The 16062-nt window shown below is 36.1% G+C and overlaps 1 protein-coding gene across 2 annotated transcripts in view; it reads left to right on the forward strand.

Annotated features, from left to right (window-relative positions):
* LOC105389050 (serine proteinase stubble) overlaps positions 1–16062 on the forward strand; it is a 98185-nt gene that overhangs the window by 37078 nt on the left and 45045 nt on the right. Inside the window, exon 3 of one of the 2 annotated variants that reach the window (XM_038113622.2) lies at positions 12192–12293. In XM_038113622.2, coding sequence (XP_037969550.2) covers positions 12192–12293 — 102 coding nt within the window. The remainder of the gene's footprint in view (positions 1–12191; positions 12294–16062) is intronic. The other variant, XM_048629354.1, reaches the window with a different exon arrangement.

Genomic DNA, 16062 nt, shown 5'->3' on the forward strand with positions numbered 1-16062 from the left:
AGAGCCTGTGTTATGGGTATCGGACAGCTGATATTTCTACACAAATACATAGATAGATACATACCTATTAAATATAAATATCAATTGTCTTTAAAAAAATATCTGTCCCGACCGGCCATTTTATATAATTTGTATTTTTTATGTATGTTCAATCGAATATTTTATTACTGATGTACCTAACTAGTATCGAAAAAAGATGTCAAAGGATTATTTACTTACACACACACACAGCAATACAACTAAGTACAATAATTGAACACTAAAATTAAGTACCTTACACATATTGCATACTCTTTAAATGGACAGTCAGCGACTGACAAAGTTATCCTTTTACCACGGTGACTACGGTGACATACCCTTAAATCAGAGCTTTCTGTCACTTTAAATGACGTTTACAAAAGACGTTGGAATTTACGAATTTCAACGAATTTCCACTTTTTGACTGACATAATAAGTTCAAATTCATTTGTAAACCTTCTCTAAATTTACAATACTGTCTATGAATTTGGGGGCTAGTGTTTGTCATCGAATACAGAAACAGGTAAGTAAAATTGATTGAAATTGTATTCTACATCGGCTCTCTCTAGCACCCAATACATTTGCTTTGATTGCTTCTCCTATAACTCAGTAACTCAGTACATCAATAGTTATCTTGAAGCTCGTGGAAAGCTTGTTTGTATCTTGTTTCAATAACTTTATCGATAAAAGCCGGGCTTTAAAATGTTGCGCCATTTTCACTACTCAACTTAAATTAATAGCTTTAGCAGGTGCTATGTTTTAATGAATTTAGTTTTCCTTTTTTATTATCAGACATTATAATAACTGCAATCTGCAACTATCAGATTATGTGTTTCATTAATATTTATACTGTAATATGTAATTAAAACAGGTACTGTGATTTAACTATGTATTATCATATACAAATAAGTTAACAGAATAAGTTACTAAGAAACACTTAGAACTATCTAACACAGTATATCTCCTACATTCTTTCAACTCCATAAATAACACATTATATGGTGAGACATTTCTTTCATATGGCAACACCACATTAACGGCTGCTGATTGGCTAATTGCTGCGTTTCCTTTTAATAAGACAAGAAATCCCTTATAAATATTATTGGATTACCCTGTTTGTAATTAAAATCAGGTGCCTGGTCGGTAATCATGTTGTATAGAAACTAAGCAGGAAATGGTTGACTTTAACATCTGTATGTAGTGGCGATGGAGCTTGAGTAGCCCGCGGATATGGCCATTATCGTGGATAACTTACTCAATTTCAATTCAATTTATAAATGATCATCATCTCTGGCCGTTTCATCTTTTCGTCTGACGTTGCCGCCAATATTATAGGCATTGGAAGTTTTTACTGGCTGGTTGAATGAATAATAATTTGTCATCAACTTACACCTTGTTTTGACAACCATTTTCGGATTCAAAATAATTTAAATTTGATACTGATTACTTCGTTTTGACTTCGCGGTAAGGCCCGTAGACTAAACGGTGAATACTCTCACCACGGTGAAAAATCCAAGATCAGCTCTAGTCAATAAAACGCTAAGAAGAATACTAAATTATATAAAAAGTAACTGTTTCAAACTGAGCCATTTAGGTATATTTTCGTTTCAATACAAGATAATACGTACCTACTTATATTCCTCGAAAAAAAAACGAGAAATCTATTTAACGGAAGGAAAACTTAAGTAAGCAGTAAGTTAATTAAAGAAAAAGAAACACAGTAATAAACTTAAGTGATAAAATTAAATGGAAACGGATCTAATGTCTTTCCTTATTCGTGAAGTAGCAAAAAGGTGTAATTTTCCTTGTTTATTAGAACGGAAAAGGAAATAACGATTTGTAATGAAATTAATATAGAAGTATTGGATAAAAAGCATAGAAAACACTTAATATCGCAGACACAACGTTAGTAGATGCAAACATATACTTTTCAAGACTAGTCACGTTCATCGTAGGCTCATCGTTCAATATCAATGTAAACTTTTAATGTATTTTGTAATTTATGAAAATATTATACATTCATCGAAGTGCCTACGATGTTTTTTTACACTTACAAGTTTATGAAAATAAGGATAAATTTCATTTCATCTTCATTAGAAACAAAAACTTATTTTAACGTTGACTCAACGATGAATATATCACATAATCACCGAGCAGTTACTTTATACTAAGTACGTCGTTTACGTCTCGATCACACTGAGGCCAGTGTGATACTTACCTCACATACCATAAATTCAATTAAAAGTCTTCGTCTGAGCACATCAAACTAAGCTTTTCTACCAATCTCCCTGCAGAGCGTATACCTAAATAAACTAGACATTTAAAACCATCTCCATTTTTCACCGCCTCAATTTTCCACTTTCGCCGAGCAAAAAGATAAATACTACTCCGCAATCACTTTTTAAATGTACACACGGCTGGACGTTAAATTAACATGGTAGTAAATGCGTTTTTAACGAGAGAATAAAGCTCGGTATTGATAAGCCCTTGACTGGTGGTGGAACCAGTTTTTGTGGTACGATCTATGCGATTTTCCCTGAGCATCGACGGTTCTAGAGTTGGACGCACTGGATCTTCATTTGTTGATGTTATCTCTATTATTTGGAATTGAACTGTTGTGGAATTGATATAGATAATTATGTATATCTTATAGTGCTGGGAACTTTCATATAACTTCCCAAAAGTTCTCGACATTGAAACCGTATAATAATACGGGCTTTCTGATGATTATGATGATGATTTAAAGATAATTATGGTAGCACTGATACGATACAAGCAAGAGTACCGAGAGCAAGAATTATCTTGACAGCCCTTTCAGGATTTTCGAAAAAATCCAAGGGCCATTATGGTTCCCGAACCCAAGTTGCAAGAGCAATAAAGTGCTAAGGTTTGACTCCGGCGACTGTACATCGGCGATGACCCAAGTAGCCAAGGTTCCAAATTTTCAGCCTCATATGCTGAAATTCGGAGCATGATGTTTATTTCAATACTTTTCAGCTGCGCTATCTGACTACACTATTGTCGTTGCCAAACTTTATGGGCGTTTCTCATAGATATTTTCATTTTTCTCTCACCTTCCCACGAAAATTCCGAGTATCGTCGTGTTTATCTCACAATCAGTACATTTTCTAGCAATCAGTCCAATTTCCCGCGTCGGACTGGGACTCCGCTCCTCGTTTACGCGTTTTCACTCAATAAGGCAACTGGTAGTGCACATGCGACACTAAATCGGTCCAGTAGTACAGTCCTTTTAACACGTCCCTTGGAAACACATCGTCATGATTTTTATTACCACGTGCCAGGGGTTATATTCGTGTAATAAACAGCGGTGGCACGGGACGAAGTAAGACGGACGGTAGTAGAAATTCAAGCTATCGTTATCGTACATTGGCTCAGTTTGCTGTAAGTACCTACGTGTGGTTTGCTTTACTGGCACATTTTTGAGTGCGCTGCAGTTTCTATGATTTATGGGTTAACTACTTTCCTTGTCAAGTGTTACTATTTTTTGCGTAATGCTATGTTACGGGTACGAGAACTTTACGGCTGGATACTGTTAATTATTATTGGAAAATTATACGCTGTATGTGAGGTTTATTTTACGATGTAAGTACTTATTTAACATTTCCATCTTTAACAATAATTATTAATTAACTTGCTGAACAAATCTAGTTAGTTAGTTTACAAAATAGTGTCTGAAGTTTTATTTTCCCTATCAAACGTCTCCTACGTTTTACTTCGTAGTTTTAAAGTAACTAAACCGATAAACGATTAATTACCAGCCCTATTTGGTACAAGAAAGTAGCCATTTCCCCCCTCTGCGTCACCTTATAAGACGAAGACTACGCTTTTAATACCCATAAAGTCACCATGCAACAATTTGTAGACTCATCATTAGATTGACACTCCAGCCATTAAGACACAGTGTATGTATACTTCGGTAAAGGTACTTTAGTTGTTGCCTTTTATGGCCATTTTTGTGTTTTTTGTTTGATCTCATAGTACTCCAATCTTTCTAAAAAAATCGATGGTTCGTTCTTTATAAAGTTTCGTACTAAGTAGTTTGTTGATTTGATTTCAACATTATAATGTAGAGGAATAACTGTCTTAAAGCCTTCCTTCATTGGAAGGAGACCTGTGCCCCGGCAGTGGGACGTGATGGATTGTGATGTTAAAGTGTTGTTTAGGATGATAAGAAATACGAGTATAAGCACATACGTTTATAAGTAATCTTGAACTTCAAGACACAGCATTTGGCAAATTAAATTTCCCTCTCACTTTATACCACACTGTACTGTGTCACCGTGAACCTATCACCACATTGGCGACACCCATTAAGGTCAGACGCATCACAACAATGTCACAGATCATTTCGTTGTGAAAGTGAACTGCGAGTGTAAACAAACCGTAAACTTTCCGCCTGTATTGATATATGTGGCTTGTCAATCATGCCATGCGTTCATTGTCACTTTGTCCCTTGCCCTGTAGTACAAGCCTTTAGTTGTGTCTCGTAATTTGCATGTATTAAGGGTGATATTCGTGTGATATTTAGTTGTTTAAGGGACAGGGTATGGCGGATGCGGTGAAGATGTGCGAGAAAGCGCTTGGTGTTGCCAGTATATCTGGATGTGAAGGAACACGCCGGTTTAAGAGAAATTACTAATATGGCTGTCTCAGTGACAAGGTTTATGATTTGACAATCAACTATTTCAGTATGTAACTTTGACAGAGTAAAATGTTAAGCTGGATGTCATGATTGGTATCATATTATTATGTTTAGTGTACTCTCCTGGTTAGTACAAAAGTAACCTTTCAAATGGTTTATGTTGCGTGATCGCATCAAACAAACCTGAAGTAATTGTTGAAAGAAGTTTACAAATCAATATAAAGTATTATACGGTGTGCTGGCCGATCATACTCTAGGTGCCTACTTGTCGTTTGTATATGTAATTATTTTCTGTTTCTCTGTCACTTTAAAATCTTACCTTTAAAATAAACATTGTGTTATATTTCTAATTTCCGTTTTTATTAGTTTAAAGACTTAAAACTTGCCATACCCAGAAGTAAATTTTAAACGGATACGTTTTAAATTAGATGTTATTTCATCGTATTTGTAGTAGATAAATGGGCTTTCCCCGCCGAAATGAAACTATTTGTCAAAGAATGCAGGGGTCGTGAAACTAGCGGAATTTCGTAATCTCGTTTCGTATTTCACACATAAAGCCCTTCCGGAAACATCCTGGAGCCAATTTTGTGACATGTCCTTTTGTTTCAAAGAGATCCGAAACATCGATAGCTACAGAAAAGTCTTTGTTGTTTCCTTTTGATGAAAAATGACGAGCTAAAAATATCACGCAGAAAAAATATTTTTTTCAGAGTGACAAAAAGACTTCTGTGTCAACGGAACACATCGCAGTATTCATGAGCGTAAATACAATTTTCATCTGGCAACACTCACGCGCGTGGAAATTCGCCCGCGAACTTGTCACCGACATGACAAATAGGAAGGAAAGCAGACTGCAATTTGTGAAATGCTTTGTTCAGTGTTCAGAGTGAGTTCTACGCAGATACACAAAATTTCATCAGTTCATAAAAATATTGCGATCTACAAATGCAAACCTGCACTCTCAAGCGAAAACAAAGCTTACGTAGGGACATAGTTATGCAACGTTATGTCAATCGTCAAAACAGTCTATCGTCAAAATCTTTTATGCCTCTGTCAAACTCCTGTCAAACCTGCCTTTAACTTTTTTGTGGCAATACAGTTTGAAATTTACAGGATATATTATTTAGATGTTTTATAAACGAACTACCTCTACTTCAATTCACCTATATTACCTATATTTGATTAAACAACCTTAAAATTTATTTGCAATGTTACGTTATCCATCTTGTAAAGCTAGTTACAATGAGATGAAAGGGCGATGTTAGGGCTCATGCCCAGTGGAGCGCGGCGATGCTCAGCGAGCTGCGAGCTGGTGAGCACAGACTACGGTTCTAGCTCGATGGGTCACCTTACCCAGGGCGTTTACTGTGATGCGGGAGACAGGATAGAAAGAAAGAAAGAAATACATATTTTTGATATGTTGTAAATTGACGGCATTGTAGAAGTCAAAAGAGATGTCTAAAATATATTTAGGTCTCTTATACAGGGATATGTGCATTGTGCAGGGACCACGACAACTGTGACAACGACATCATAAAAACAACGGTATACGACATAATTTAAGAAGGCGATAGCAGTGGCGAAAAAACACGATTCCCATCGGCTACACATTTAAACTGACCTATTTGATATTTCATGTTTTTTACCTCACGAAATTACATAATACCTACACACAAAATATAAATTTTACCACACCGGCTTCCCATCTCAAGAAATAAACCCTTCGCCACTGAGCGACAGTAAGATTTTTATCCCACAAATAAATAATCTTTATCACATAAAAAGAAAGGATCCCTATTACGACCCTTAAACTCATTGCTTATGCGAAAAACCCGTTTTTATCTGCGGTAAAGAAACAATTCAAAATGCTAGAGGTAGCGATGTTTTATAAGTAAGGTAGTACAGTTAATTGAGTCTATTAGGTACTATGACAAACTAATCACGATAAAAAAATAATTACACTCTGTATATTATTCTCGCATAGTTGGAGTAGCCCTCCCATTTTATCTTCAAGTTCAAAGGATCTGCGTTTATTACGGTTGTTAATGTAAAGATGACGAGAAAATTTACAGGCACTTCGAGCACTCACCGCTATAAACACGTATACTATGAAGTTTAGTTTAGACAAGGTTAAAAAGAGCATATAAGTTTATGCAGCTGACTGTCCACTTGAATATTATTAATAAAATTATGTATAACTACTTACTACATAATTATCACCACCATCATCTTTGGAAACGTTTTGTAAAGCATTTCGCAATAGACCTAGTTAATGTACCTCTATTATGTTTTTAGTTCATAAGTAATGAGTGACACAGTCATGTATATATTATTTATTACATACGGGCGTTCATATTTTTCACGTTTCCCCTAGTTAAACTTGTATTAAAGTATCACACTATCAAAAACAATATATCCGTGTACACATATTAAATTGTCCTGGCTTAAGCATTATGTTGTACAACATTACGAGCCATAGATTACGCTAATCTGCGTTTAACTCCTATGACCTTAGAGCATATAAACATCTTGCTTGAGAATCCCTGTCCCTTTCAGATCTCAAGGAAACGACAGAGACGTCGAGTGGCTATAAAACTATTGTAATAGCCAAGGAACACACACACTTAATCTGCGTAGACGCACTCATCTATTTGCTTAATGGAACGCAACGTGCAAGTTAACTCGCTTACACTAAATTTTACACCTTATTGCCTGAGTAGTAAAAGTAGTTTTTAAGGCTTTTAACTGGTCAGTGGTCAGAGACAATGGGGGACAATAATTACACATTTCAACCGATCGTCAAGTGAAACTAAAATACTTTCGTTCTTTAGAAAAGTAATGGCGGGAAATCAGATACGGTCCGGGGTTCCGTCATAGAAAATGATTCCTGATTTGCTAATGGAGAATTAAGTATAATGAGTAAATAGTATATTTTGTATTTTGAAGGGATTGGGCTGAAGTTGCGTATGAACTATGAACGGCGAAATGGCGCTTTCACCCTTGACCGTCTCACTCTTTTTAAACTGTGCGTTTAATACCAATTGCATGATATTAGCGCTGTGAGTGAAATTACGAGCCTCTGAAGCACACTGTATGATTACTGGTTGTAAATATTTGTTCCAGTGAGCATGATACCGATAACAGGCAATTTGTGCATTAAAAAACAAGCTTATTTTTACTGTCATAGAACCTCATTTTAATTTTTGGCTCGTATAGTTGGTACTGTCTGAGAGCCTTATTTTATTTAGGCTCACCTATCGTTGATCTGAAAGGATAAAATCTCAGTGTAGCATGCATCCGTGATGGTACCTGACAATGCAAGTAAGTTGTTAGGGTATTTATCGAGAAGTTATCAAATTTAATGTCGGATACGAGTAGACACATGATATGACTTTTCACATATGGATCTATGGTTTGAAATAAATGATTTATTATTATATTATTATTATAACACACACTTTATTAAGTATTTTATTTATGTAGCCTTGATGTATGTAACAAGTGTATCATTTGTTGGTCTTGAAATAAATAAATAAATAAATTATGACACATTCAATCGAATCACGTGGTACGAGTATTTTGATTTCTACTTTGCGTTTTAGGATAAATGTGCCATACGCTTGTAAATGAAGCGACGATCTGCTGTGCTGTAATACCCTGATGCGCTGTTAAATGTACTTCGATATGGCAGACGGCGCGGCGGCGCGGCGTCTTTTTTCCATTACTCGTACATTTACGAGTAATTTGTTAGGTACTGGTACTTTTTCACTAGTACTTATTTGTTATTTGTCACCAAATCGCTAAAGAGAAGAAGAAAATGTTATTTATATCGATTTGTAACTTTTCTTTTATCACTTTCAAATGGGTATTGAGATTACTAAATAATAATTTATGTTTGAACACAAATAGTTCACACTTCACACGATACTAAAATACTAAGTTTCACATACAAACCGTTTCTGATTAGCACATTCAATTTCGTGATCCAATCTTCAGATCTTGTTATAAGCATTTACGGAGTGTGTTTTCTCCTCTATATTACTACTAATAGTGTCGAAGGAAAATGAAATTTCACGTCCTTTCACTTTTCTTTTTGTTCTTGTACTGAATCAAACATCGTTTCCAGATTTTCTTGTACATTATTAATAGCATTAAAGATTATTAAGTAATAAAGCGTAATAATTATATCTATCTAATGGTGTACAGTATCTGATCTACGTCTAGTAAGAAAAAGGGTTAGACCGATAGGTTTTACACCGTCATTCATTATGTTCCTCAGACCCCATTTCTACCTATTAAATAGCCGTCGAGGACGGTTTTTTTAACCGACTTCGAAAACTATCCTTCTGGAGGTTCTATATCCACCAATATCCCCGCCAGTTATGGACCGATTTTGATAATTATTTTTTACAATGCAGCACATTCAGCAGCATTTGATAAAAGGTAAGGTACTTGAGCAATGCAAACTTATCAATGTGATAAATGGTCTGTCGCATTGCTCTCAAACATTAGGCAATTAAAAGTGAAACTTAGGTACTTTTAAGTTTTATATTTTATGATGCGGAGTAAGTACATTAGTACAGCCAACAAAAGAGACGATGATTCCTGCGTTTTTAGTTTTAAGGTTTTTGAGATATTCCATAATTCAATTCTATAGACTTGTCTATCGACTTATTGTATGGGTCGTATCCAATGGAATGAAATTAATTGGCACAGATTTCGCAATAGTATTTGTGCGTACTTTGGAAAACCTGACACAGATGATCATCCTACCTGAAACGGGGTATAATGTGTTAATCGCTCTTTAGGATCACACAGTTTAAATGTGGTATTTTTTGTTGACTTGCCAGTTTATCTGTAACTTTTAAAGTGGCCACCACTGCCCCATCCTAATACATTATGCAGTCATCGTGTCAGATAAAGTTAAGTACCTACTTACCAAATTGTGTGTATTGATGACTTCTGATACTCCAGCAGACATTTCAATATTTAACTTTTATCGTCTTTAAATAGAGGCGTTGGTGATTAAGTGAAAGTTAAAGTAAGAAAGACAACGTCAAAGTTAAAGTAGGTATCAAATTTGTTGGTTTTAGATATTGTATATTGTAAAAGCACCTGTGAAGTTTTTTTTTTCGTAATTGAACATTCTCGTTTAATAATTAAATATACAAAAAAAAAAGTTCTTAAGTTTATGTTAAATCACTGGAAAAATTATCAACATCAAACTACAAAGAAAACTATGATCTTTGAATACTTATTGTAAAAAATATGTTAGTATTCAATGTCTTCAGTAAATCTGTATCAGGTACTTGTACCTACTTATATCTTTCTGTGAAAATGTTAAGTCTTTTTTTTACTAACAATCATATACATACTGTCACCATAAACTCCAAACACCATCACAGTCCTAACCTAACCCAAGATCACTCGGCGAAATGTGATTAGACCTCAGAGTAAATAAACACTGCGTAGAAAGTGGACATCGAATAAAACTTCTATTTAACTACGTCCCTAAGTTGTTTGTCGTGTGCGCTGGGTTTCGTTACCACATAAATAAATAGAGGAAAGTAGTTTTTCCTGTTGATGTGGCGTCGCATCTTCTTCCGATGGAGTTGTTAAATAGGAACTGAAATGGGGTAGAAAATTGCCGATAGCTTACTATTCAGGGTCCCTTACATGATCAATCGTAAGTTGATAGGTATAGTTGGCTTGCACCAAGCCTTAAATATCCCGAAGGAGAGCGGTGGTAGCTCAGTCGGGTAAGCGCCCGCTTCTCACGCAAGAGATGCGGGTTCGATCCCGGCGCTGACATGTACCAATGAGTTCTTTTAACTTAAGTACAATGTATACCATCGCTCTTACGGTGAAGGAAAACATCGTGAGGAAACCTGCATATCTAGATTTAGCACATCTAGATATGTCAACCCACCAACCCGCAGTGGACCAGCGTGGTGGGAAATGGTCCAAGCTTAGGAAGGCAGTTTAGACCTTGGGGATATGCACAAAGGTTCCACTCGAGAGAGCCAGGTGCAGGTACTTACACCCCCACAGAGAATAGAATAGAATAGAATATCCCGAAGAACGCGAGATTAACGGTCTTATTCATAAAAAGTTACGGGAGACCTATAGGCCTGCTATAAGCAAATGTCAAAAAAACTTTATTCATAAACGATCAATAGCGCTAAAGAACTCTCCAACTGATTCGTAAAACCTTGATATGCTAAAGTTGGCTGGACCCTACTAGACACCTTCCGTAAACCTCCTCTTGTACAAAAACATGGCGGCCGGTCAACAGCTGTTCTGCTTTATTGACGATTTGACATTTGTTGTGAGTTAATATTTGCTGAAAATAAGTTGCCATGGTAACGTAAAAATTTAATTATTTTTTTTGTGGGTTTTGGCTTGGCCAACTGCGCCTTTAAGCCAACGTAAACTTTTTTAAGTGCCGCGCCGTGGCTAACATAGATAATAGAGATTGATAAATGAATGAAAGTTTTCGCTATTTTTGTTTATGGTTTCGTCGGACCGGCAACTTAATAGGGTAAATGTCAAAATGTTTGGTCTGTGAAATCTATTAGCATCACTATAGTTATTGAAGGTCTACGGAACTATTATGAATAGAGATTTTTACGAAACCTCAAATAGGCTTAATGTGTTCCGTAACTATTGAGCTCAGTAAACCTACTTTAAGGTTTTTTTATGAATAAGACCGTAACTATATGGCTATCAAATCATGCTTTGAAATTGTACAATAAGAAATTATCAATAATAGATTTGAAAGGTTTCGCTACTTCCTGCAAACTAAATTGTATTTGCGGCACCTTAAAACTATTAAATAATAATTAATAAACAACTTTCGCTAATATGATGTGGTAAAATTATAAAGTCCACTTTGGCCCTTTATGAGCTATTTGATGTTGAGGTGTTAACAGATACTTATCATGTGTTTCTACAGTAACCATCGCGGTTTATTACGTAAGCTCGGTGTAAAACAAGGCTGCCGACGGGGAAAGCTTGTAAAAAGCTTTATACGTACAATATACGGCAAGGTTTAAGCTTTCATATAAATTGTGTTGTAAAACTTCGGTTTGGATGTACGAAGGCTGTAGTAGGAAAGCTAGTAATCATAATATTTAAATATGAAAATGTGTTTGTTTATGGGATTTATGTTACATAGGTACATGCATGGCATTTATTACACAGGGTCTATGTATTTATTAAAATTTTGTCTAACGTTAGAGACATAAAAAATACTGATGCTGAAAAACATATTTTCTTTTCTAGAATGCGGTACCTTTTTCATTCTAAAAACACGAAGAAATAAAACCGTTTCATCGAGCACTGCATAAAAAGAACGTGGCACAAGCGACCGACACATGCAGCCTCCATGCAGCCTTCGGTGACCCCATTCTCCGATAAAAAAGAAAAACCCGGCAAAGGCTGAACGCATACAGCCATTGCCTCCGGCCATAGACTAAAAGAGTAACGTTTTTTCTTTTTTAATTTTCAGGTGTGGTTGTGATGACATGGTGGTGGGCGATCGCGCTGCTCGCCTGGGCGGCGCCCACCGTCCGCCCAGCGCCCAGAGCGGGCAATGGTGAGCCTTATTACAGTGAGCATTATGCCTTCTTTTGCACGCTTGCTATATTTTATTTTTCTTTTTACAAGCCATACTTCGAATTGTAAACTGCCAGCGCTTTTTCCAACTTCTTTTTCGTTTGAGGTAGGCCTTTGTCGTACGAACTCTTTTTTAAGTTTTATGCTTCCTTATTATTAAGTTAAATTCAATTACTTTTATGAAAATTTGTAAGTATCCGCAGTCACTTAAAACCAAGTATGAAGCTCAAGTTGTGTCGAGTTTACGGTCAGTAGCGGTAAAGATTTAACGGCATTGTAAAATTTTTGATGTGCTTCAACCAAGCGACAACTTAATATTTTATATTGACTTTCTCAAAGTCTGGTTACTTTTACGACTTTACAGACTTTTTATGCTTTTTTTAGAATCTGTAGGTACTCGATGGTTTCATTTTGGGGAGTACCTCTACCTACCATATTAAAAAAAAAAAAATACCTATATAATTAAGTACAGTGCGACAAACTTATCTGTTCCGGTGAGAGCGAACTAAATTAATCCATATCTCATAACTTACCATTGAATTATACATTCATATAGATTAGATGGGTTTATTAAAACCGAAAAGGTGAATTACCACTACAGGCTAACTTAAAATCTTATAGAATCAAGAAATATTAGACATTTACGTGAGCTCTCACCGGAACAGATAAGTTTGTGGCACTATAGGTACTTAGGGGCCGTCCATTAATCACGTGAGGCTCAAAGGAGGGGGTACGGAAAACCTCACGAAACATGAGATAAACATAGTATTAATTTTTTATTAAAAAGCGCTAGGTATTAGGTCTGAACTGAAATATTGAACGGCGCAAAAATTTTAACGTATTTTTAGTATAAAATTCATTGCAAATACACATTACTGTTTTTCAATTTCAAAACGCAATTTTATATTTTTTCAAGTCAAAAATAGCATTTACATAGACTTCCAAAAAAATACACGCGATCCAGGGGGGAGGGGGGGGGGTTGATCCCATACATCACCAAATATCACCAGGGGGAGGGGGGGGTCAAAAAATTTGAAAAACGACCTCACGTGATTAATGGACGGCCCCTTATAGGATTTATAATATTATTATAAAGTATGTTTTCAATATTACTACTGGTCTTCTTCAGATTTCAACAAATCTCATAGAGATGTAGGTATGAATGACTTAGTTAAAAGTTTCGCTTAGCAACAAAAGAAAATGTAATGTACTGAAAATATAAATGATTATACCAATATAATAATACCTATTTAATAAAGTTACATTCTTCCAAATTCTCACCTTTTGACCCTACTGCATCTTCGGTATAGTATACCTGTAGACTAGGCCACGGTATTGCGTCTGTCGACCTGTGCCTTGTGTTGTCAGGTGCGAACGAAACCGAAGCGGCTTCGCTTTCGATCAAATTGCCGACTGCAGACAAAAGGGCCACTGTGACGTACTACAGCCAATAGGATGTAGGGAGGCCATGCGTTCATTTGTTTTAAACGGACATTGATTTGAAATGAGTGTTGTGTTTATGTTAGTTGTTGGATCATACGAGGTTATGATTATGAATGATAAAGATGATGATTAAATTCGCGGCTTGAATTATTATATAAGCATCTCCAACGATCTCATCTTGACTTTCTTTCCCTGACATCTCTGAACCGCCAACTTCTACCGGATCAATGGTGAAAATACTTTTAACATTAAGCCCACCAGCTACCGTATCACCACCGACACATTAAAGCAATCAACAATCCTTTAGCGGCGACTCTTGCCTGTCAAACACCTCTCAGATCCATACAAGTAACGTCAGATTTGATTAGCGAGCGACGCTGCTCAAGGATTATACTTAGGATTAGGCAATTGCTACTGTTCGGTGGTACAGATTGTACAATATCGCTTTAATAAGCTTTCCAAAAAAACAATATTTTTTTATATCCCACTAAATATCCCCAACCCATGGTCGCACTACCGAGGCAGCTATTCAGCTCGCATCACTCGGCGTCTCTCCCGCTGATTGACAGGTCACTTTCGTTGCCCTCCGAACCGGCTATACTCAGGTAGCTAATGGGGCACCCTGTATAGGCTGTAGTCAGGTAGCGGGCTAATGGGGCGCCCTGTATATACGGACAGCGTAATGAGCGGGTATTGGCAGACTATGATGTGAAGGTGGAATGCTCTAGAAAGAGTATGAACATGAAAGCTAAGTAAACGTAAAGTAAATGCTTGTAGCATTAAGTCCACCCTTTGTACACTTAATTTTATATTTGTGCAATAAAGGATTAAATAAATAAATAAACGGCTTTCAAGGTGACGTGACTGAGTGGCTTTTATCATGATGATAATTATTATTATAACTCAAAAATGTATATACTTAACTCGTACAAATCACATAACTTATGGACAAGGTTTATTACGATAGGAATGAAGATTAAAAATTCTTTGGTGTGATTTTTCGACTTACCTTTTCATTCAGCTTCTATTCGATGTAAACACAATTTACCTTACCACTCAGCTTTTATTCGATGTAAACAATCAAATTAATATCAGATTTTTGTCTATAGGATTTTTAAGTTTTGCGAAATCAAACCTTTCCATAAAATATAGGTAGGTATAGGATGTACCAGTGAAACCTGTTCGCACAGTGTTTTCTCATTACGCGTCTGTAATGATGATAGAACGTAAACGTCGGATTTCCGTGTGGAAACGCGCAGTTTACGTTCTATGTGCCTGCGAGATCCGTCAGCGGTGCAGTACCTTTAATCCTACTTATATTATAACTGCGAAAGTTTGTGAGTATGTGTGTTTGTATGTGTGTATGTTTGTTACTTCTTCACGTCAAAACGGCTGAACCGATTTTAACGAAATTTGGTATAGAGTTAGCTGGAACCCTGGATTAACACATATACTACTTTTTATCGCGGTATTCACACAGGAAGACAAAGCGAAGCTCGCGGTAACACCTAGTTAGTCATAAACATTACTTCTTATGTTCTTATGTAATTATCCCTGAAAAACTTTACATGACGACCGAATGGCGTAGTGGTTAGTGACCCTGACTACTGAGCCGATGGTCCCGGGTTCGATTCCCGGCTGGGGCAGATATTTGTTTAAACACAGATATTTGTTCTCGGGTCTTGGATGTGCCCGTAAAATGGCAATAGGCCCGCCCCCTATTACATTGGGACTAACATAACACTCTGGCGAAAAGTGGGTGCAGCAATGCACCTCTGCCTACCCCGCAAGGGAGTACATTAGTACAAGGCGTGAGTGCGTGTGTTGTTGTTGTTGTAACTTTACATTATCAGTGTAGTTTCCCAATGCAGGTGAATGTACCCGTTTTCTATATAATTTCATAATTACTTTTGCCACGTGTTTTACCACTGTGTACCTAGGTATCATATGAATGTAAAATTGTTTCTCGAATTATAATATGTTATGAATGATGCACGGGGTACGGAAATTATAAAATATGTACCGATGACAGCGCCGCTACAATATTAACATAAAACATAATATTATCTTCGAGATTAAGCACATATTAACCGGATTCTTTAAAACCTAAAATATATAATTAATTATAAAACAGTTTGCGCTTACATTATTAATGTACAAATAGTGTAACGGACTTGTGGATAAAACAAATCAGTTGAATACGATAAAGAGTTTGAAGTTGACTGTAGAATTTATTTATTTATTTTTAATTATAGGAAAACTTACAAATTCTTATGTAAAACAAACTAATTTGTTTTACATAAGAATTTTTAAATAGTGAT

This window comes from Plutella xylostella, chromosome 23, assembly GCF_932276165.1.
Source record: "Plutella xylostella chromosome 23, ilPluXylo3.1, whole genome shotgun sequence".
Lineage (NCBI taxonomy): Eukaryota > Metazoa > Arthropoda > Insecta > Lepidoptera > Plutellidae > Plutella > Plutella xylostella.